The sequence below is a fragment of the Podarcis muralis genome, chromosome 2 (genome assembly GCF_964188315.1).
Source record: "Podarcis muralis chromosome 2, rPodMur119.hap1.1, whole genome shotgun sequence".
Lineage (NCBI taxonomy): Eukaryota > Metazoa > Chordata > Lepidosauria > Squamata > Lacertidae > Podarcis > Podarcis muralis.
The window spans coordinates 76005434-76028081 of NC_135656.1; the positions used below are offsets into that span (position 1 = coordinate 76005434).

The 22648-nt window shown below is 42.1% G+C and overlaps 1 protein-coding gene and 1 non-coding gene across 5 annotated transcripts in view; both read left to right on the forward strand.

Annotated features, from left to right (window-relative positions):
• IARS1 (isoleucyl-tRNA synthetase 1) overlaps positions 1-22648 on the forward strand; it is a 102903-nt gene that overhangs the window by 16104 nt on the left and 64151 nt on the right. For 2 of the 4 annotated variants that reach the window (XM_028718859.2, XM_077924813.1), the window contains exons 2-7: positions 9432-9509; positions 12777-12902; positions 13274-13430; positions 14142-14261; positions 14753-14835; positions 20458-20575. In XM_028718859.2, the coding sequence (XP_028574692.2) occupies positions 12784-12902; positions 13274-13430; positions 14142-14261; positions 14753-14835; positions 20458-20575 (597 nt within the window). In that variant the 5' untranslated portion in view covers positions 9432-9509; positions 12777-12783. Of the gene's footprint in view, positions 1-5021; positions 5168-9431; positions 9510-12776; positions 12903-13273; positions 13431-14141; positions 14262-14752; positions 14836-20457; positions 20576-22648 lie in introns of those variants that run through there. The other 2 variants (XM_028718857.2, XM_028718858.2) reach the window with 2 other exon arrangements.
• Positions 10481-10613, forward strand: LOC114593126 (small nucleolar RNA SNORA84). Its single transcript, XR_003705620.1, has one exon. It is a non-coding gene; the product is annotated as a small nucleolar RNA SNORA84 (small nucleolar RNA).

Below are 22648 nucleotides of genomic sequence, written 5' to 3' on the forward strand. Positions count from 1 at the left end.
TCTCCCCCCCCCCCAAATGTCAAAAGTGTGGCACTTACTGTAACAATTTCATGGTGAGTTCTGGCACCTTTTGTTCTAAAAAAAAAGCACTGCCTAACAGTAACCTTGCCCAGCCCATATTTTGTGTCCTTGAACTCTGATGATTCTTCTTGCTTGTCTGGAAAGAAGACAGGGTGTGTGTGTGTCTGTAGAAACTAGCCTATTATGTATTGTTTCCTGCTTGGCAGGGGGTTGGACTCGATGGCCCTTGTGGTCTATTCCAACTATATGATTCTATGATTCTAAGCGCACATTTTCATTAATACTGTTCGACACACTTCTGCCTCTTGCTCCACCCACCATTGGCATGTGACGCCTGTGGGATAAATCAGGCTCATATAACCAAATGCTTAATTCTAATGAATGCATAAAGCGGTTAAGACAATAGAGTAAGCTGTCCTGCCAGTCTTAGCTAGGTCACACACCCTCACCTTGGGAGGTAGCATTACCAAACTCTTTGTTCTCTCTCTTCCATGATGTGAACCCTAACAGTAAGGAGGTCTACAATACATGCTCTGAGCTTACATTGCATGGGTTAAGCAAGCCATCTTTGTGTTTGATACAATTAATTTAGAAACATTTACCACTTGGGAACTAACCTAGGTTTTGCTGCATGTCTTTTCTTGCTGATGTATGGAATAGCACATGAATCTGACATTTGAAAAGTTTGTAAGTAAACAATTCCTAACCTACCAAATGTGCAGTCTGTTTCTATGCTAAGGGAAGTGGGGAACTTTGCAAGCAACATAGAAGGGCTATTTTAAAGGTCTAACAGTCTGTATTTCCACACTTTACTTTGCTGCATGTTTTATGATTTTAAATCTCTGCTGGGGCTCTCACCCCTGGCCTATACAAATCATCAGTGTTTTTCACTAACTTTGAAATATTTATGAAAACAGATTTTAATACCTGAATCCAGAACTTGGATAAATATGAATATATGAAAAGTCCTTCTCAAGCAGATGTCTATAGGACTCTATAACAGTACGGTATTGAATGACTACCCAGTGAAGGAAAATATTGCCCTCTAGTGGTCTTTCACTCAATGCTGATTAACATAGCATTAAGGTACCAGGGTGTGTTTGAAAGCATAGAGTGAAGCTGTAAATGTATGCATGTTTTAACTCTGTTTTATAGCTGTGCTGTAAAATGCTTTACAAATCTCTGCAAGTGCTGCATTAATGAACATAAGTGCTGGTATTTTATTAAGAGATACCCTGTGCTCAGGTTTTCTGCATAGCCTCACTTCTAGAACTTGGGCAGTTACAGTTTTAGTGCATGCCATCTCCAGACTATTGCATTTTGCTTTCAGTGTATGATCAGCATCTTCAATTCCTTCTTGTTAAATGGCAGAAGAAATATTTTCATAACAAACCACAGAATTTTGTTGGAATTAAGATAACTACACCCTAGGTATGGAGGAATACTGAACCAGAAACAGAAAGGAGGCAATGTTTTTATTCTGCCCATTTAGCTGTTAGACAACCAGGTGAATGTTTTCAAACCATATGGGACTCTCACTTCCAGAGCCAAGACTGATGGAACCAGATACCTTGATGAGGTATGATAAGTTTGCACCTTACTTTTAAAATTAATGTACTTTACTACTGACATTAATGTGAGGGGTAAAGAACTGCACTTCTTACTCTCCCCTGAAATTATAGTAGTAACAGAAGCCATTGTACTATAGAGGGCAGAATTCTGGACCTTGAGCCAAAATGACTTGTGTTCCTCATTTGTGAAGTGCACTGTTTAAGCCTAACCTACCTGTCAGGTTAACTTTAAAGGTAAAGTTAGATGATCCTATCTTCTAAGGAATACAGGATTATTTTCATTTAAAATTGAAGAATTTATGGAGGGTGAGGTATGTAGTAGATACTGTTGTGCCTTTCCGCTTTGATATAGGCTGAGAAAAATAGTGCCACTCTGAATATTCCTTTGCATTAATTATGTCAATGCTGCTTACTTTACCCCGAGGAGCTGCCAATGTGTTGTGAGTTCCAACTGTCACAAATCCTGACAACTGGCATAGTTGGCTGGGGCTGCCGTTATAGCTGGCAACATTGTGCAGGGCACCACAATGCCTATTCTTCATTTACCCCAACTATTTCCCCCTAGGAAGGCAGAAATAGCTACACAATACTTTACCTGCTTTACCTCAGCAATTGTTCCCCAGAAAAACTAATGTAGTTCCAAAGTGGTTCACTCCCTTTTAGGCAGTATAGGGAAAATAGCAGCGAACCCTGAAAGATAATCTAGAAATAAGTAAACACTGAACACTGATGAAGCCTGAGCCAGAAGGATTGTTTCTTGATTACTTACAGCAGCAAAATGCTGTGAACACACCCTAGATCAGTGTTTCCCAACCTTGTGCCTCCAGCTGTTTTTGGCCTACAATTCCCATCATCCCTTGCCACTGGTCTTGCTAGTCAGGGATGATGGGAGTTGTAGGCCAAAAACATCTGGAGGCACAAGGTTGGGAAACACATTACAAACAGGCCATGCTGGTGTTCAAATTACATAAAAGACAAAACAGCAAAGGAAACACATGTTGATGGAAATTTAATATCAGTGATAAAAAGAAAAGAAGAAATAATGTTTGTACATCTCTGTTGTTGTTGTTTTGTGTTTTTTTTTGCCTATAGACAGCATCTGTTCCTCCATATAAATTTTCAGTATTTAATCTCTCCACATCCCCGCCCCAATGAATCACAATACAGGCAGCCGCTAGCCTGTATTAATCTCCTCACTCAATTCAAACCAGCACTTTGAACTGGGCACAGAAACCAATTGGCAGTCTGTACAGTTGAGGTTGGATTGCTGTCTTGACCTTGTGAGCAACCTGGCCACTGCCTTTTGCGCCAGCGGAAGTTTCTGAACCATATTTGGACACAGCTCCACATATAACGTGCTGCAGTAATCTAACCTAGAGGTTACCAAAGCATAGGCAACAGAAGTCAGGCTATCCCCATCCAGATAGGGGCACAGCTGGGCCACCAACCAATCTGATGGAAATAAGTCCGTTCCACAGGGCCACCTGAGCCTCAAGCGACAGCAATGGATCCAGACGTACACAATCCTTCAAAGGCAGTATAACCCCATCAAGAGCGGGCAACCTCCCATCCATCTGGTCTAGGGAACCACCCAATAACAGTGCCTTGCTTCAGTAATGGAGAACCAATAAACTGAAGTTCAATCCATATAAGATTGAGCTTCAGTTTATTGGCTCTCCAGTGCATCCACTGCCACACCTGCAGATGTAAAGAAGTAGAACTTTCTGTCATCAGCATATTGCCGACAATGTTCTCAAAATTCATGGGTAACCCTATTCAGTAGTTTCATGTAGATGTTGAACAGCGCTGGAGATAAAATCAGACTCTGAGGAACGCTACAAGGAAGGCTCCATGGGGCCAAAGAGCACTCTCCAAGCATCACCCTTTGGAAACAACCATCCAAGTAGGACTGGAACCACCACAAAGTAGTGCCACTCACCCACAACTCAGTTATATATAAGAAATTTATATATAAGAAAGCATACCAAGTTATATATAAGAAAGTATACTTTCTTATAGCTCACTTAACAACATGGCAAGAGATCATTTTGAAATCCAGAGATTTTAAATGGCAACAGAGGAGAAAGACTGCAATGCAAACTACTGACATTGCAATTGATCAGTTCTATATCACTTATGAGGGACGCGGGTGGCGCTGTGTGTTAAACCACAGAGCCTAGGGTTTGCTGATCAGAAGGTCGGCGGTTCGAATCCCCGCAATGGGGTGAGCTCCCGTTGCTCGGTCCCTGCTCCTGCCAACGTAGCAGTTCAAAAGCATGTCAAAGTGCAAGTAGATAAATAGGTACCACTCCAGTGGGAAGGTGAACGGCATTTCCGTGCGCTGCTCTGGTTCGCCAGAAGCAGCTTAGTCATGCTGGCCACGACCTGGAAGCTGTACACCGGCTCCCTTGGCCAATAAAGCGAGATGAGCGCCGCCCGCAACCTCAGAGTCGGTCACGACTGGACCTAATGGTCAGGGGTCCCTTTACCTTTACTTATCACTTATGGACTGAATCAGCAGAGAGAATTTTCAAATCACACTTCGTATGTTGATTGGCTTACAAATGCCACAATTTCTTTCTTTTTTATTTAAAAAATACTAATTTCTATATAGAAACAATCCATTACACACCCCAAGTAGGTCCACTTGTTATTAGTACTGTAATAACAAAACCTATGGGCGTAGCCAGGAGGATTGGGGGGGGGGCAGGCCTTTTGTTAGGGGAGGCAGAACCTCAGCTTCCTATGTATTTTATTTTTATTGATTTAGGGGGGCGGGCAGCTGCCCCCCTTGCCCCCCCTCACTTGACTACGTCCATCAGTGTTGTAAAAATTTCATGAAACAATGTGTAGCTGCAGTCCTTTCGTAAACTCATCATTAGTATTATCAGTTTGCATTTTTCTGTTGTGAAGATGCCCTAGGATCTTCCAGTGAGGGGCGGTATACAAATTTAATAGATAGATAGATAGATAGATAGATAGATAGATAGATAGCAGTATTATTTGCAATATGTATCTAATACATCCTCGCCATCCACGTCTTCCATAAAACAATCAGGGTTGACGACTGAGAGAGCCTCGCAGGGCGCTGCAGCTAGGAAAGCAGCCCCAGGCTGCACTGAGAGCCAGTCTAGTTCCTTGACAGACATTCAAGGTCCTTCTTTTAGGCGCTTCCTCCCCGAGAGTGAGCGCGGCGCGGCTTCGCTCCACTCGCCCCCCGCCCGCCCTTCGCAGGCAGCGCAAGAGAACTCGCAAGCCAAGTAGGACGTGCGCGCCCGTCTACCCTTTCTTATCTCTACTCTTCAGCCGCTACGCGCCTCCCTTCCCCTTCGCCCGAAACCTCGGCCAGGATTTATGGTTGCCCGGAAACCCTCCGGCCCAATGGGAGGCCGCCTTATTTGCAGCCTGTGCACGGAGCGCCCTGAGAGGCTGTTGCTAGTGGGCGTGCCGCGCCTTGCTCTTGCCCCTCCTCCTCCCTCTAAACTTCCTGTCATGCTTTCTTTCAGGTTGCATCATTTCTAGCCGGTTGGCTGCTGGGCCTACAGCCGGGTGAGTCCGTTGAGCTGGAAGGGCAGGTGCGTTGCGGGGCGGGGGGGGGGGGGGCGGGGTGGTAGGGAAGAAGGGGGCTCATCCCTCGCACTTCCCGCCCCACCTGTCGCTGTTAGTGAGCCTGGCTCAGTTGCTCCCCGCCGCTCCCGGGGCTGACAGCTGTGGGTGTGATTCTGCCGAGGGCGGGGAGCGAGTGAGAGTTTCTAAAAAAGCCCCCGATATTTCCTGCCTCAGGAGACTTTGAGGATGGTCTGAGCCCAATCTTGGGTGGTCACTATTTAATCTCATGTTTTAAAGGGAGCAGCAAAAGAGGCTGATTCCCCATGTTAAAAGTACCGTAGTATCTCATCGCCAGCAATTTTGCCGAATAAACGCTGGTGTACTTTTAAGAAGCTTTCGTCTTCTTGCGTTCCTTACGTGGTTAAATTTTGCTTTCTCCTTAAAGAAATGTTATGTTTTTAAAGTTCTTGATATTAAGGTTCAAAATGGAGCTCTTGGGCTTAAGCTGATCCTTGGCCTAAGCATTCATTCATTCATTGAGTGTGTGTGTGTGTGTGTGTGTGTGTGTGTGTGTAGGGGGGCCCCCTCCCTTTTCCAGGTTTATGAAGTTTAAAATGAACTTAAGGATGACTAGAAATGCTTTGCTCTCATTTCCCCTCTCCCCACAGTAGCTTTCCTTTAAGGGTTGCTCTGCATAGTCTCCTAACAAGAAGATACTCATTAGGAGGAAAGAGATGAGTTCATATGTATGTATCTATGAGAGTGAAGTGTATGTGTAACAATTCACCTTTATGTAGTTCTTCAGAGTCTTCAAAGCCCATTTCATAAACTATCTTAGTAATAATTATAGCAGTGCTATAAGAGAGAGTAATACAAATTTCATAGCTCAGGTGGAAGGAGAATGGGGCAGAGGGAGTGTTTTTTCAGATGCTTTTTAATGAACTCATACCATCTGTATGTGTAGAGTCTAGACTTAAACCTGCTCTTTTAGCAATTACTTCCAGTCAATGAAAGGCTTATCACCTCTGCTAATTGAATCCTAAAAGTATAGCTATCCAGTAAAAGTAGAAAGTATACTATAATCAAATGGTACTAGCAGTATGAAATACTTGGAATCCTTACCTTTCCCGCCCTGACCTGGCCGCAGTGATCCATGCGACGGTCATCTCCAGGCTTGACTACTGTAATTCGCTCTACGCGGGGCTGCCCTTGAAGCTGTCCCAGAAACTCCAGCGGGTACAGAATGCTGCAGCGAGGCTCCTCACGGGGTCTCTGCCATGGGAGCATATTCACCCAGTGCTTTTCAAGCTGCACTGGCTCCCGGTGGAGTACAGGGTCAGATTTAAGGTGCTGCTTTTGACCTTTAAAGCCCTTCATGGCCTAGGACCCTCGTACCTACGGGACCGCCTCTCCTGGTATGCCCCACGGAGAGCCTCAAAGTCCATAAATAACAACACCCTAGTGGTCCCAGGCCCTAAGGAAGTTAGATTGGCTTCAACCAGAGCCAGGGCCTGGTGGAATGCTCTGCCTCATGAGACGAGGGCCCTGCAGGATCTGATTTCTTTCCGCAGGGCCTATAAGACAGAGTTGTTCCGCCTGGCCTTTGGCTTGGAGCCAATTTGATTCCCTCCCTCCCTCCCTCCCTTTCTTTTTTCTTTTCCTTCTCCTCCTGCGATGAGGCTACATTTTAATATTTTAATGTTCCATTATTTTAATGTTGTATTTTATTTTTGTTTTTAAGTTGTAATCATTCATCTTGTTTTTATTATTGCTTGTAAGCCGCTCTGAGCCTGGCCTTGGCTGGGGAGGGCGGGGTATAAATAAAAAATTATTATTATTATTACATTTGTACCAAAGCAAAAATCTATTTTTGAGTATAGACACAAGCCTGACTTTATAGTAAATGAGCAAAACTACAGAGATTCATTATGCAGATAAGAACAGGGAGGTAACAGAATTAATAAGTAGTTCATGTCTTTGTTTTTGTCACCATTTTGTGAGACAACAGAGTGTGCCTCCAGAGGTGAAATCAAACCATTGGAGAATCGCAGCACCTGCTGTGACTGCAGAGACCAGGAACTTGTAACTGCTGCCTCCTGTGTTATTTCACAAGCCTGGGCAGTGTGTATGGAGGTCCCAAGCTGCTCAGACGACAAGACCCCCCTGCTTGGCCTTACTGATGTGGTCCAAAGGAAAGCAGAACAATACATTTGGTACCTGCTTGGCTGCAGGAGTTGCCAGAAGGAGGTGTACAAGACAGTATTCAATCATCTTAGGGACTCCACTCTGGATTTGTATAGTATTTACTCCTTAGTCTTTTTTTCTCCCCAAGATATCCCACAAGGCAGTGGAGGTATAGGATCAGTGTTTACCTTCTCCTAGATGGGCTACCTTACCAGGTTGATGAGCCCCATCTGCCCCTCACTTCACTACAGCATGTGCAGAAATCACTTTCTTGGCTGTTGGACCCGTTATTTGCCTCATCCACTCAACCCACCAGAACCTGTCTTCACATGCAGGGGAAGTTCATAACTCATTGAGGGTTTGAGACCCATCAGCTACCCTCACCTGGTTTAGCCAGCCAGTCAACGCTATTTCCTGGGATGTGGCTGCTGTCGCATGCTGACAGCTTCTGGGAGCCACGGGTGAGAGCTGAGTGCAGGGTGGGACTAATGGTTGACAAACTACCCCAGAAAGAGCATGCACAATGTGTCATTCACCAGAGGTACTTCCCTCCCCTAACACCCCATACACCCCAGTTGATGTCTACTACTTAACTTACGGCCTTGAAAAGTTGTCCACACAACTGCCTACATCTGACTGATAATCTGTTTGTAACTTGTGTGATAATTGCCCTCATGAGGGCAGAGCTTCAGCCAGGGAGACAATATGTGCATCTTGTTGGATATCTGTCTTCTTTGTCTCCTGCATTTGCTTTCAGGTATTTATTCCCTGGCAGTGTGGGCGTAACTTAGTAGAAAATTTGTCAATATTGAATTACAGTTGCATCACATTAATAGCCAGCCAGTATTTGTGTTAATCACCAACTCATCCCCTCCCCTTTCCTCCTCTGAATCCACTGCCTTGTACAGAGAATTTGATAGAGGGGTGGAGTCAGTCTTTTATTTTATGCTGAGATGGGGAACATGCAGAATCTGTGTCAGTGCCTTGCTGCGTCTGCCTGTTCTAAAGTCCAGCAGAAATTGAGCGACCCCTTTCCCCAAGTTTCCAAGGACTTGGAAGAGTAGTATGGTTGGTCTCTTGTATCTATCATGGTGAAAGTCTCCTATTCCTCTGAGTTCTTTGCTATATGCAGAGAAATCTGAGAGGAGGAGTCTTTTCATCTTGAAGTGAGCAGTGTGGGCTTACAGATGATTGAGATTTGTGGAGTCATGTTAGTGTGGATGGAATTATGTCCAGGACCACCATGGCTGTACCTTGGTATTTCTTCATAGACTCTTCAGCTTATTAAATTCCTTCTGTTTCCGCATCAGCATGAAAGTGGGTGGTGGTACCAATGCTGCATGATGGAATTACATCATGCTGCTATTTGAGTAGATAAAACAGCTGGAGTTCCTCACTGATTTGGCTTCTGCTGCACCCCCACTTGCGAGCATCTCCACATCTATAACCAGGCTCTAGTCCCAATTGCAAAACACTTCAAACTTCATCTTCATTCATCTGTTGCTTATTTTACAGCTATGTTGGCAGTACAGTGATCACATTTATCAATGCAATCTTGCTGGCAATTGAAATACTTCCACAAGATCGCTCATTAAAACAAATATGATTTTGTGGAAATATGAGACATCCAAGAAGCTGTGCGTTGTTTGCACTGTTTCATATTTCACATTTTAGTGGAAAACCTAACAAGTTGTATTTTGTTACTTTTTGGTGATGGATAAATGCCAGGAGGTGTTCCTAAATGTGTGTGCTTGGAATAGCTGTGGCTGCAGTGGATATCCTGTGATGCAGTTCTGAGGCATAGTTTAGTATGCCAACCATTCATGAACATGTATGATACTTTTAAAAGTTTGGGCAGGTGGATTTAAAGAACATAGTGTACAAATAAAATTTTTCAGTTTTCAGAGGTTAGCTGTTTTTGATGCCCATCTCCTGGGCTTTTGTCGTCCATCCATGTAGTATATATCTAGTATTTCTGACTAGGACTTTTGTCTCTACCTGCAGAAGTGTCCATAGGAATAGTTCCAGCTTTTGACAGATTCGTTGGGTGAATCCTGCCTACAACTTAGAAATTATACTCATTAATAACTTCTTTGTTTCCTGTAGGTTTGAAGGCCACTGTCCTATTGATAGGAACCCTCATACCACGTCCTTTCCCACTGGATGTTCTTCTCTTTAAAAGTAGTGAGTAACATAGCATTTTCAAAAAAATGTTGAATTGCTTTATTATATGCACGAATACATTATTGCAAAGTTCTGAGATGTATATGCAGAGAGACTAAAAGAAATCTGACCTGATGGAACCTTCCCAATGACAAAGAAGTTTATAAGGTTGTTAAAAAGGAGCTGTTTGGGATGATCATGCTTTACTGCTTAAAAGATTGCTTGAAGATTAAAAAGTCCTTTTACATCAGATGAAACACTTTGTGGCATCAATTATCTGTCAAAGACGTGAAGGTGGTTTAAAGTGATGTGAATCCGTGCCTTGGCTTTAGTTCTTCATCCTCCCCCCACCCCCGAATCCTGTCCTGTCCATCGAAGAGTGCAGATCTTTAATAAGAATCGAACAATTAGAATCTTTTCTATGCACGCATATCTGGGAATCAATTTATTTTTATTTGGTTGATAAATCATTTGCTTCTTTCTTTTCAGTCTGAAGGCTTTCAGAATAACTTACAATTCTGAAAAAAGAGACAATGCACGCACTTTTGTAAATCAAGAAAATCTTTAATAAATATTATTTTTTTAAAAATGAAAAACAAAGAATAGCTTACAATTAAAACATAACACCAGTAATAACATTATGATAGCTGGTTCATTTAAAAAAAAACAAAGCTCCAATGAAATTCATCTAAACAGATCTAAAACAATTGCCCTGAAAGGCCCAGGCAAATAAAAGAATTTTTTACTGGGCAATGGAATTACATTATGGTTGGTGTCAGGCAAGCCTACTTGGGGAGCATTCTGCAGCTGGGTTGCTACAATAACCACCAACCATCTTCACTCATGACATCTGAGGAACTCTGAGAAGGGCCACTGTGGAGGTTGTTGGAACATGCTCAGATTCATGCAGCAGCCAGTGGGACTTCCTTTTGAGGAATTCTGCACAGGGCTATGCTTTAAAAGGTAGCATGCTGTGGTATGCTGAAATATGTGCCCTGTGGTTGCTGGACACTGTTATCTCCATACAGTGCTTCAGTTAGTAGAAGAGGGCAAAAAATAATACTCTGACTTACGCATGGAGTCTGATACTTTAGCAGCCTCCATAGCCCTGTCATTGTTACATTGTATAGGTATTGTAAGCAGAATCCTTTCTAGCTTTATGAATGTTGAATACTGTATATAGAATTGCCTACCGGGAGGGTGGATAAAAATAAATGATTTAAAAAAAAAAATCGGATTTTTTAAATTTTAAATTGATTTTTTAAAATTTAAATTGATTTTTTAAAATTTTAAATTGGATTTTTAAAATAAAATGCTTTTGGAGGAAAATTTTTTCTAAAGATAGTTTTCTATTTAAGTTACATTATAGTCCAAAGGCTATTCATCAGGAAATAAGGATTTGTTTTAAGTTTTTCATGTGTGCTGAAACTCAGTTTAAGTTTTTTTTTTTTTAAATGACCATTTAACCACATCGGTTAACAAACGTGGATACATATGCTATAATGTTACTGTTTTAGTTAAATAAATTGTTTAAATTGTTATTAAGGAAATGATTATTTTTCTCCTTCCAATAAAGTACAGCAGAAAAGTTATCCAAATATAAACAGTTAACTTATTAAAACTCACAATAATTTCATAATTATCTGTCTATGTATTTCTAATAGTATAACCAAATCAGTAATTTTTAATATACAGTAACAGTAAAAACTACTCTGAAAATTTATTTTTCCAAAAATGAAACCTTCATCTGGTTGTAAATATTAAGATTATACCAGCCAGAATGAGTCTGTCTGTAAAAAAATGATTTAAATCAAGTCTTACTAACTAGTGATTTAAATCATGATTTAAATCAATTTGATTTAAATCAAATCCACCCTGCCTACTGGAATATTTAATTTATTTTAAAAAGACAAATTCTAACCTGATCCAGTAAGCAGCATAGGGACATCGAGGGACAAATCAAACAACTGCAACAGAGGGGCAGTAGATTGGGACATATAGAGAGTTGCATTTAAATCTATGCTTTGATTGTTCACTATCCACATCATGTGTGCACCTGCAAAGCTAGGATGACCTCTACTTTTTATTCTTTCAAGCCTGGTAAATTCCTTTGCTCATTAGACTTTTGTCAGATGCTGTTACATCCTTCACACCTTATGAGGTTGTAATCTTAAGTTTCCTTGCTAAGGAATAAGTGAGTACAGTGAACACTGATTGAGTGAACATTGAACACAGTGTTTGTGTTTATTGTTCTGTTAGTGCAAACATTTCTGCTTGCCAGATGGAACAGTCTCTCATCTCTTTCCCCCATGCGCTGTTCTGCAGGTTATTCTGACCGTTCACTGTGGATCTGCTGGAAATTTAAGAGTTGCTGGGGGGAGCCCCATTGTGCTAGTGGGAGTCCTTGTGCTACCTTCCAGTTGTTGTTGTTGTTGTTGTTGTTGTTTAGTCATTTAGTCGTGTTCGACTCTTCGTGACCCCATGGAGCACTGAATTAGTTGAATCTGGTTCAGTTGCTGCATTCATTGCTGTGGTTTCATGCTATGTGCACAAGCAGGAAGAAGCCCATGTTTCTTCTCCCTGCTCCTCCTGGGAGGGACGAAGGAAGACTTCAGTAGAGTTTAGTTTCACTTTCCATGAAACTTGGCTAACTTTTGTACAAACCAGATTTTGTGGTTTATAAAGCTCGCTGGTTTAACCAGAGTTTGCTTGATCTCTGGCTCATATATCACAAGAAACCAGGTTTCTTCAGGGGAAACTCAGCTGCAACTTTAGTCTTGGCCCTGTAGGAGAAGCAGGTGTTTAAGCCCAAGCAAGACTCATGGCTTCTTGTTGTTCATGTACATAGAGCATGTAGCATTCTGTGCCCACTGAATCAGTGGGACTTATTTCTGCTTCAACACTCATAGGATTGTCCTACAAATAGCTCTTGGAGTCCGACAAATGTGGTACAAGAAGAGAAAACTACTTTTAAATGGCCTTTTGAATTCTTATCAAGGTACAGGCAACTCCCTGTTTGTGCAGAGCTTGCTTTCTGGATCAATGTGTGTGTTAGTGGTCGCACATAAGCCTATTCCGCTCCCGCCCTGGGACCAAAAGCAGCAGGTGCGTCAGTGGTCACACGGGCCTTGGTCATGCGCAAAATGATCATTCCCTGGATGTGCTGGAATGTAGCATTCTAATCCTGACTTCTCAACAAAGTTGCTATATGAAATGATACATTGCTGTGTAACGTGGTCCCTGGGGGAAAATTGGTCTTAGCTTTGTGTATTACCTTGTTTCATGTAGGAAAATCATGGTTCAGCAAGTTGCAGAAAACATAAACTTTCCACAGGAGGAAGAGAAAATATTGCAGCTTTGGAGCAAACTTAATTGCTTTCAAGAATGCCTAAAACATTCAAAAAATAGACCAAGGTAAGATATATTTTCCAAGTTTGCTCTTCAGTGTTCCTGCAAATGGGCAACAACTGGTTTTTGTTTTGAAGTCTGAGATGAATCAAACTTTGGAGAAAGATCTATGTTAGTGCAGGGCAATAGCTGACTGATCATTTGACTCATGTAAGAGTAAAAATATGCATACTTGCATAAAACATGGCATTTTGAAAACTTCTATAAATGATCTAGTTCACTGCTCACTTGACTTATGAAGTGTTATAACTTGAGAACTATAGAAGATATTTATTTATTCTTGTTTATTCTTTTTCCTGTGTAAGAGAGATTTTTGTTTCTTAATGTGTCTGGTTTATTTGCTTAATCTGTGTTTTAAATTTTTTTAAAAAACATAGGTTTACATTTTATGATGGGCCTCCATTTGCCACAGGACTTCCTCATTATGGACACATACTTGCAGGAACCATCAAAGACATAGTAACTAGATTTGCTCATCAGAGTGGATTTCATGTGGACAGAAGATTTGGTTGGGATTGCCATGGTTTGCCAGTGGTATGTTGAATGTTTTCTCTTGTGTCCTCCCTAGATATAGTTGTTAGTACTTCATTCCTAACCTTTTGCTGTCCTGATGGAGAACTCCATATAAGGTTTTGTTTTTTTACATTCACAAAGGCTCATTTTTTACTTTGATATTGCTTCAGTCATAGACAGAATTCAAAGACATGTTTTTGACCATTGTTTTATTTGTTGGGGGGGAAATATCATTTTCTTTTTTTATGAGCTTTTTTTTTGAATTCCTTCATGAATAGTCTTCCTAACTTCTTAAATATGTCCTATTCATCGATCAGGATTTCAGAGTTATCCTGGGATCATGTGTATACCATGGAGTTAATTTTAAAGTAGTAATTTTAAAATATCAGGTTCATGTTTAGTAAATTTGAGTACTGGTAAGTGACTTACACTTAAGATGTAAAAAGTAAATTACAATGCCAGGGCACAGCTGAGACCTGGTTTTTATTGCAACTTGCAATTCAGCATCATGGATTTTTGGGTTGTGAAATCAAATATTGCTGACTTTGAAGCTATTCCTGCTGTGTGAGACTTCTGCACTCAGAGGAGTTTTGTCTTATTGTTTCGCGCAAAGCTATAGGCCAAGTACCACAGATCCTCTTGGTTGATGGGCTTCAAAAAGTTCTCTGTTCTAGTTAACAAAGCTACCGTAATACCAATGCAGCCTATTCTGAGCATCACAATTCATTTCAGGAGTATGAAATTGATAAAACACTGGGCATCAAAGGACCAGAAGATGTTGCAAAAATGGGAATTGCAGAATACAACAAGAGTTGCAGAGGAATTGTGATGAGGTACTCCCAAGAATGGAAAGTAAGTTCAATATAGATATATATTTACCCTCTTTCCCCAGAGCAATGGTTTCAAAGCATCAAACATGTTGGTATGCAGGTCCCCTTTCTTCCCCTTCATTCTGTATGCATGTACTTATTGACTGGGATTTGAAAAACTAGGTATGGCTAAGAGTTGAACTGTAATCTCTCTCTCTCTCAATATTATATCACAAATTGAGTTTAAAATTCTGTTTTGCTTCCAAAGTGGGCCATGTAATTTGGTGGGATGCTGTTCAGAAAACACAAATGTGAAGCCCCATTGGGCACGCAGAACCTAATTGCATGATTTAAATCCTAGCTGTTAAAAAGAGATCTGCCAATCTTTCTTGATGGACATTCTTGGTTAAAATCTGTTTCTTGAGGAAGGTGTATATCTTTTAGCAATCAAAGAAGTAAAGGGTAGTGGCCATGAACTATAACCATGAATAGTTACAGGGTTCACTAAGCTGTCACAATTTAATGTATTTGCAGATTAGTGTTACAAGGCTTGGACGGTGGATTGACTTTGACAATGACTATAAAACTTTGTATCCAGAGTTCATGGAGACTGTGTGGTAAGTTTACTTTGGTTTTCTCACCGTTCACCATAAACCCTGCCTCCCCTTCCACAATCTTTCCTGACAGGCTTTTTGCCAGTTGATTCAATTATTTGAGACTCCTGGCACCATGGAACTGAGTTTATTATAATTAATGGCAGTCTGTAATATTTTTTAATGGCTTGGTTGTTGTTTTTTACTGTTATGGAGATCTTTTTAAAGAACTTGTAAGCTGACTTGGGCACTTCTTAAATAGAAAGGCAGAAAGTATGTGTAGGTTTCACGCTGTATGGTTACTGAAATCTTGATTTCTGTTGAGATTGTCCTGGGCACTAGGAAACCAATTATGCTGCAGGTCAGGTGCTGTGATTTTGCTGTTCCTATGAAAAGACAGTGCCCTGCTGTGCTGCACCAGGTGAATGAAGCACTGTCATCTGATATTGTGTAGCCTTTTGGAGGTGCTGAGAAATGTAATGCTACATGAGATTCTGCTTATTAGAGGCTGAACAATAGAGCAGTGTGAAAACGGTCCTGATGTAGCAAAACATCTTTATGTGGTCTCTGTCACTGCTGGATAATGAGAACAGTGTGAAAGTGAAGTAGAAAGATGTCGGAATTGGAGTGTCAGCTTTCAATATCTGAACTTTTTATGTGTTTCAGGCAGTGTGTTAAATTCCTTTATGACTTGTACTAGGATACTGTTGCAATTGACCTTGAATTTTTCCTCTGTGAGCCCAGCAGTGTGTAAGCATTATCTCTTTCCAAAGTCTCAATCTAGTTCAGAGTTTTGCTTCCAATTATGACCAGTGGGTTGATGCTGGGAGGCTTAGAAACAAGCAGAGCTTGAAGGCGGCAACCTTTACCTGTTTGTAGTCTGCAGCATCAGATCTTTGGAAGCACACTGCCTCTGAACTTGGAGGTTGCATTTTACTGTGACGGCTAATAGTTCTGAACTTGTGCTTTGGTGGAAGAACTTCCTCCTCTGCCCTTCCTCTGCATCTTCACCCTCCATGCACCTCTGTTCTGCACACTTTATTTTCATATTAAATATGTCCATCTCTCCCTGTTCTCCATGCACACCCCACCCGTTGTTAGATGCTTGAGTACCACCAGGGAAGAAGGTGGCTAGACATAAGTATATAATAATAATAATTGTATTCTCAGTTGGAAGTTCCCCTTTAAGCTACCCCACACAGCTACTTTGCAATTTCATCTTGAAATGAAAGGTGGTATAGGTTCTTTTTAATAATAATAAATAATCTGATCCATATTTGCTCCCTACGCTTGTCGGGGACTGGCAGGGTTCCATAGAGCGTGTAGTGGAAGCAGGGGACCAGGGGACTGACCCAGGAGAGGGGACCAGCAGTTTATGGGGTTTGATGCCACTCGCAAGGCAGAAGCCAGGGCAGGGGGAGGAGGGAGAGTCAGGGCAGCCTGAGATGGAGGAAGGCATGCATGATGTAGCAGAAGAAGCAGGTGGCTGTTCAGCTGACATATGGGTCAGTAGACTTCCCACCTTTGCCCTCCCCACTGTTTCCTAGAAGAAGAGAAGAAGAGTTTGGATTTGATATCCCGCTTTATCACTACCCAAAGGAGTCTCAAAGCAGCTAACATTCTCATTTCCCTTCCTCCCCCACAACAAACTCTGTGAGGTGAGTGGGGCTGAGAGACTTCAGAGAAGTGTGACTGGCCCAAGGTCACCCAGCAGCTGCATGTGGAGGAGAGGAGACGCGAACCCAGTTCACCAGATTATGAGTCTACTGCTCTTAACCACTACACCACACTGGCTCCTAGAACCAGGAGGGGCTTGAAGCAGGAAGTGCAGCAACGACTTCCATGCAGGAGAAGTCTCAGTTTGCAGGTGTGCAACCTGGCAGGGGAGGGTATATAAGCTGGAGGAGGGGAGGGGTCTAACTTTTGATGCAACTGCTCCCCAGAGCTCAGATCTGTGGGGGACAGTTGCTTAGTGGCTAGAGGCTTGTGTGTTTGTGCGCATACAGAGCACCATGGGAGTTGCTGCAAGTGCTTCTTTTATCAATAAAGACTTAACTATCAGACGTGAGTCTTCCCTAGCTGGAGTCGGCCTGGACAATACTGCATGTCTTTATTTCTACATTGTCCTGTGGGGCTCATTCCAAGTTTAGCACTTACCTTGTCTACACAGGAGTGAGAAGCAACCATACTCACGTGTGGGAGAAAAAAAATAAAAGGGAACATCCAGGAACATCAGTGTAGGAGGTAGCTAACCTGCTCCCTGCCCTGGTTACCCGAGTTGTTATTTCAAGCCTTCCACTATCAATAAGCAGCATAGCCCAATCCTAGATTCTTTTTCTTTATCATGCTTAAAAACTGTTACATAATGCAGACGCCAGCTGTTCAAAGGTGGAAAAGTCAAAAATAGAACTCTGTATGCCTGATGGCTAGGCTTGCCTAAAGTAGTCTTGCTTTGCAGTGATTCTGAACACTAAAATTACTAAGCAAACTATGTAAATGGTTTTTAGATGATATAAAGATAGCAGTCTCACTGGTCTTGTAATGCTGTCTCCAGTATTTTCTTGAAGCTTTGGTTAAGTTGTATATTATTGCAGTAGGCAGTCTTTCACATTTTTACTTGCCCACTCAACATGCAAAACGCCAGTCTGGCTCCCAACCTTACAGCTGCAGGTGATTGGTACTAAATTTGTGCAGTGATCCCCGCTTTCCCTCCAGCTCCGAGTTTGGGAGGAAGGTTGGTAGTTGCTTAGCCATGCAAGGCCAACCAGGCAAGCTTGCTGCATTAGGATTAGGGTCTGAAAAAACTCTTCTGTTGTAAAGAGAATTGTATCTACCGTAGATAGCTGAAATTAATATAAAGTAATAATAATCTGCCCACACTGATGGAGAAGGGACAGTAATGCAAGACTACTGTAACTGGAGGTATATGTGTTTGACATTTCTAGCAAGTTTCCTCACTATGCTAGGTGCCTTAACTTGTTTTCAGAGTTAATATGATGAACTATGACTAATAATTGGAAAAATTATCTTTAGCAGGCTTGCTATGAAGCAGATCTCTATGATAGACACTTTTGAACTCCTGAAGGCAATAAGTCTTTAAAGCAGATTACAGTGGTACCTCAGGTTACATATGCTTCAGGTTACAGACTCCGCTAACCCAGAAATATTACCTCGGGTTAAGAACTTTGCTTCAGGATGAGAACAGAAATTGGGTGGCGGCGGTGCGGCAGCAGCGGGAGGCCCCATTACCTAAAGTGGTGCTTCAGGTTAAGAACAGTTTCAGGTTAAGAATGGACCTCTGGAATGAATTAAGTACGTAACCGGAGGTACCACTGTAGTTACAATATAAAAATGCTTGATATTTTTGTAACCTTATGTCTGAACTGAAGAGCCTTGCCTTCCACAAATGTACTTGATTGTTTTCTCATGTAAACCATGTCACCTAGTCCACATATCCAGTAGTCCTGTCCCCAGATGTTGGCTTGGGTCTCTTCATTGGGTTGCAGCCTGGTGGTAAGAGCTGTTAGACAGCGGAGTAGATTCTCCTTCACCGGAGCTTTTTAAGCAGCGGTTGGATGGCAGTCTGTCCTGGATGCTTTAGCTGAGATTCCTGCCTTGGTTGAACTCAATGATCCTCAGGGTCCCTTCCAACTCTACAATTCTATAGAAATTAAGAAAATGCTAAAGAATACCTACCCCTGCTAATTGCAGTTCTCTAATATATCTCTAATATCCACTTCAAAAAAATTATTGAGTCTCTACAACAGGGTTGCAATTACTGATGCCTGTTTTAACAAGTAAATGAAATATTGAATTAGTTCGTACATAATGCTAAGCCAAACAGTGGCTTAGCCTGTGTGGGTTCGTGGAGAGGAACAGGAACACTCCTTTTCTGCCCCTTTTGCTGTTGTGCTACTTGGGGTTGGCCCATTGTTTGGCGTAGCATGTTGTCCACATCTGGGCTTGTGATTTGTCTTACTCCAGGCAGAGAACTGTAAAAAGGGTGTGTTTTTTGGTTTACAGCTTATGGTTTGTCTTGAGGAGACAAACTGGGGGTCTGTGATTTGGACATCATGCTAAGTTGAACCATGGCTTAGCTTTGGGTAGCTTGGCAGCATGAGGACTGGGCAAGGAGTACTTGGCTGTAGCCTCATCTCTGAGATCCTGCCTTCTTGCAAGTTAGCACCAAGGCACGATTCAGTTTAACAGTACGTGACATGTGAGCCATTGCTGGATCACTTGAAAGTTATTAATGTTACATTTCCTCTCTGAAAGATAGACATCTTGTAAATTCAGCTTTTTCTTGTACTTGCAGAATTGAACTGTCTCATTCTAATGGCAACACAAACATTTGTGAGCTGTAAAAATGAAAGATGGTGCAGGAAAAGAAAGAACACTTTTCCTGCACTTGGAAAAAGCTCCACAAGAGGGAATCGTTGACTTGAATTTGGCTTAGCAGTTCAGTCATCTGGTGATGCAGCTCCTGAATTTTGTGTGTGCATGATATTTATATCTATTTCCTCAGAGAGGATTTCCCCCTCTAGTAATAGTTACTAGTTTCTTTTTCTTTGGAATATAGAATAAAATATAGCAACTTTGTATTTAAAAAATGTGCATTACTGTGTCTACTGTAATAAGAATACAGTATCAAACCAAAAGCTCATCCAGGTCAGATTTCTGTTCTTCCAATGGCCAACCAGATCTCTGTGGGAAGTTCACAAGCAGCGTGTGAGCACAAGACACTCTTCTGTTTGTGTTCCCCAGCATCTGGGATTCACAGGTATACTGCTTCTGATACTGAAAGCAATTTAGCCATTGTGACTAGTATACATTGGTGACCTAAATCCCCTTTAAAGCCATCCACATTAGTGGCCATCACCACATTTTGTGGCATTAAATTCCACAGTTTTTAGCTATGCACTGTGTTGGGCCCAGCCCACCCATGAAGTGGGGTGAAGCTCCCACCTGGCACCAGTGCCAATTTCCACCAAAATCTTAGGCAATTTCAGTGATTTCTTGCCAGTAATCAGTCCTGATACTGGCACTGCTTCCCTGCTAGTGGCCGAGGCAGCAGGGTGGGTGGTGTAGCAGGACGGCAAAGTCAGTATACCAAATGAGAGCATGACAAGTTACAGAGTTAGCCAGGTTGAATAGTGAATAGGCTCCAGGGTTAATAAAGCAAATACATTTTATAATTTATTCTAGGGTGACATAGCATCCTATATACTCCCCTCCTGCCTTGTTAAGGGGGACTTCTGATTGTAAGATGAGAAGCGTTTCTGTGATGATTTTTCTTGGTGCTTGCAACATCTGTATTGTTTGACCTTAGAAATCTCTACAGATGCTATAGCAACTTAAGATAGATAGTATTCATTACCTTTTAAAAATTGTACTCCAATGTGGTTGCTGCTCTATGTTCTGTGCTTTTGGCCTGGAAAGTACAACTTGCATGATAAGGGCAAAATGCTTTTAAAAAAAAAAAGTTATTTACAGTAAACTCACCAGGGAGGAAAGTAGTTCTGGGCAGAAGTTCTGTGCCTTCTTCTTACATGTGGTCAATTGACTTCTCTAATTATTATAATCTTTTAAAATAAAATAAACTTGTTCTGTTTGTTTGCTTAAATTGCTATTTATTTATTCATTTAGGTGGGTTTTCAAGCAGCTTTATGACAAAGGACTGGTATACCGAGGAGTTAAAGTCATGCCTTTTTCAACAGCATGTAACACACCCCTTTCTAACTTCGAGTCTCACCAGAATTATAAGGTATGTAGGCTTGTTATGTTATTGTATTTCTTTTTTTTAACTGCCAGCCTGATCTAAAGCTGAATAAATATTTTAGATTCCTGTGCAGTGCTGCTGTTACCACTGGACCAAGTGGCATAAGTCCATCTGCCACCCTACATATGTCCAGGATGCCATAGGCCAGGGGCCTCCTAATGACCGTTAGTAGCAGCAGGCTATAGTGCGCTAGAAAGCATTGCTCCAAATACCTGAAGCGGTACCCACTGAAGCGGTTCCACTGAACTGTGAAAACTGAAGCGGTTCCACTGTGTTCGACAGTGGAATTTGCTGCCAAGGAGTGTGGTGGAATCTCCTTCCTTGGAGGTCTTTAAGCAGAGGCTTGACAACCATATGTCAGGAGTGCTCTGATGGTGTTTCCTGCTTGGCAGGGGGTTGGACTCGATGGCCCTTGTGGTCTCTTCCAACTCTATGATTCTATGATTCTATACCCTGTAGCTGCTCTGATGCCCCCCGTGGCCCTGCAGCCTAACAGGTAGCATCTGAGGGGCTCAACTCATTGCCATTCTTTTTTCACTCTGGGGAAGTTATAGAGTTAAAGCAAAGCAGTGGCAGGCAGCTTTAGGCTTCCACAAACACCCTGGCCTGGCCAAGCTGGCTGCCGTGCCAACTATGCCTGAAACGGTGGTGGTGGTAAGGCTGGGCAGCAAGTGCAGGTATGAGAGTGGAGGGATAGATAACAACAAGAAGGCAGGCAGGGTGCATATGTATGCAAAGGTTGGGGCAGCCACAGCACCAAGGTTGCAGAGAGCAGCATCAGGGTTGGGGAGAGCTGCACAAGACAGTTTGCTTGGTGCCCCCTTAAACTTGGCACTGCCTGTGCTGCTCTGTCTCATATTCTTGGGTGGGTAGGCAAGTATGGGCCTAGGATCTGTTTAGCCTACAGTAATGTACTCTGTGTGGGCTAAGGGAGTGGGTGGCGCCGTGGTCTAAACAACAGAGCCTCTTAGGCTTGCTGATCGGAATGTCGGCGGTTCTAATCCGTGTGAGGGGGTGAGCTCCCGTTGCTCCATCCCAGCTTCCGCCAAGCTAGCAGTTCAAAAGCATGCCAGTGCAAGTAGGTAAATAGGTACCGCTGCGGCAGGAAGGTAAATGGCATTTCTGTGCACTTTGGCGTCCGTCACAGTCCTCCGTTTACTAGTAGCAGTTTACTCCTGTTGGCCACATGACCCAGAAAGCTGTCTATAGACAAATGCCAGCTTCCTTGGCCTGAAAGCGAGATGAGCGCCACACCCCATAGTCGCTTTTGACTGGACTTAACCGTCCAGGGGTCCTTTACCTTTTTACCTTGTATGTGGGCTAATTTTAGTGACCGCTTGTACAGAACATTATAGCGTCTTGCTCCAGTTGCGTACTGGGCTCTTACGAATTGTCCATCCGATCTGCACAGTCTTCAATAGATTCTTGTAGTATGTTGAGCATGATGTGGATTTTGTGCTATATTTCTGTGGCCTGAGGATGTGGAAACACTGACACCTGAGGTGGTGGATGGTGACCTCAAAGAGAGACTCTTTCCTAGTAGCATCCCTTCTGGAACATTTTCCAGACTTGTTTGCTGCCAACTGTGTCATTTTCCAGCAAAGTCTTGTTTATTCTCACTGTTCTTTAAAGTTTTTTTTTGAGTTCTGAGTGAGACCTTTTTAATCTGCAGTTTATTGTTTGATATAGTGTTGGATTTTTATAGTAAGCCACTCTAATAACTATTTGTTGATGAGTATAAAAAATATCAACTTGAGCTGCTGCTTCAAACCCATAATCTTTTTAACCTGTTTGGGATCCAATAACTTTTTATTTTGGCCAGATTTTAGGGAATTAAGGTTTGTATGTGTGTGTAGTAGGAATTTTGAAGCTGCTGCTGTTTAGATTTTGACTAACTGCTTTTTTTCTAAACAGCTGATTATTTTAAATGTCAGCGCCTACCCCCAAAATGTGATGTATTTTGGATTTTGTAATGCTGTAACAAATCCTGAATCTGAAGGATACTGTAGACTAAACAAAGCAAATCTGCAAAATGGTATTAATTTCTCTCCCATATAG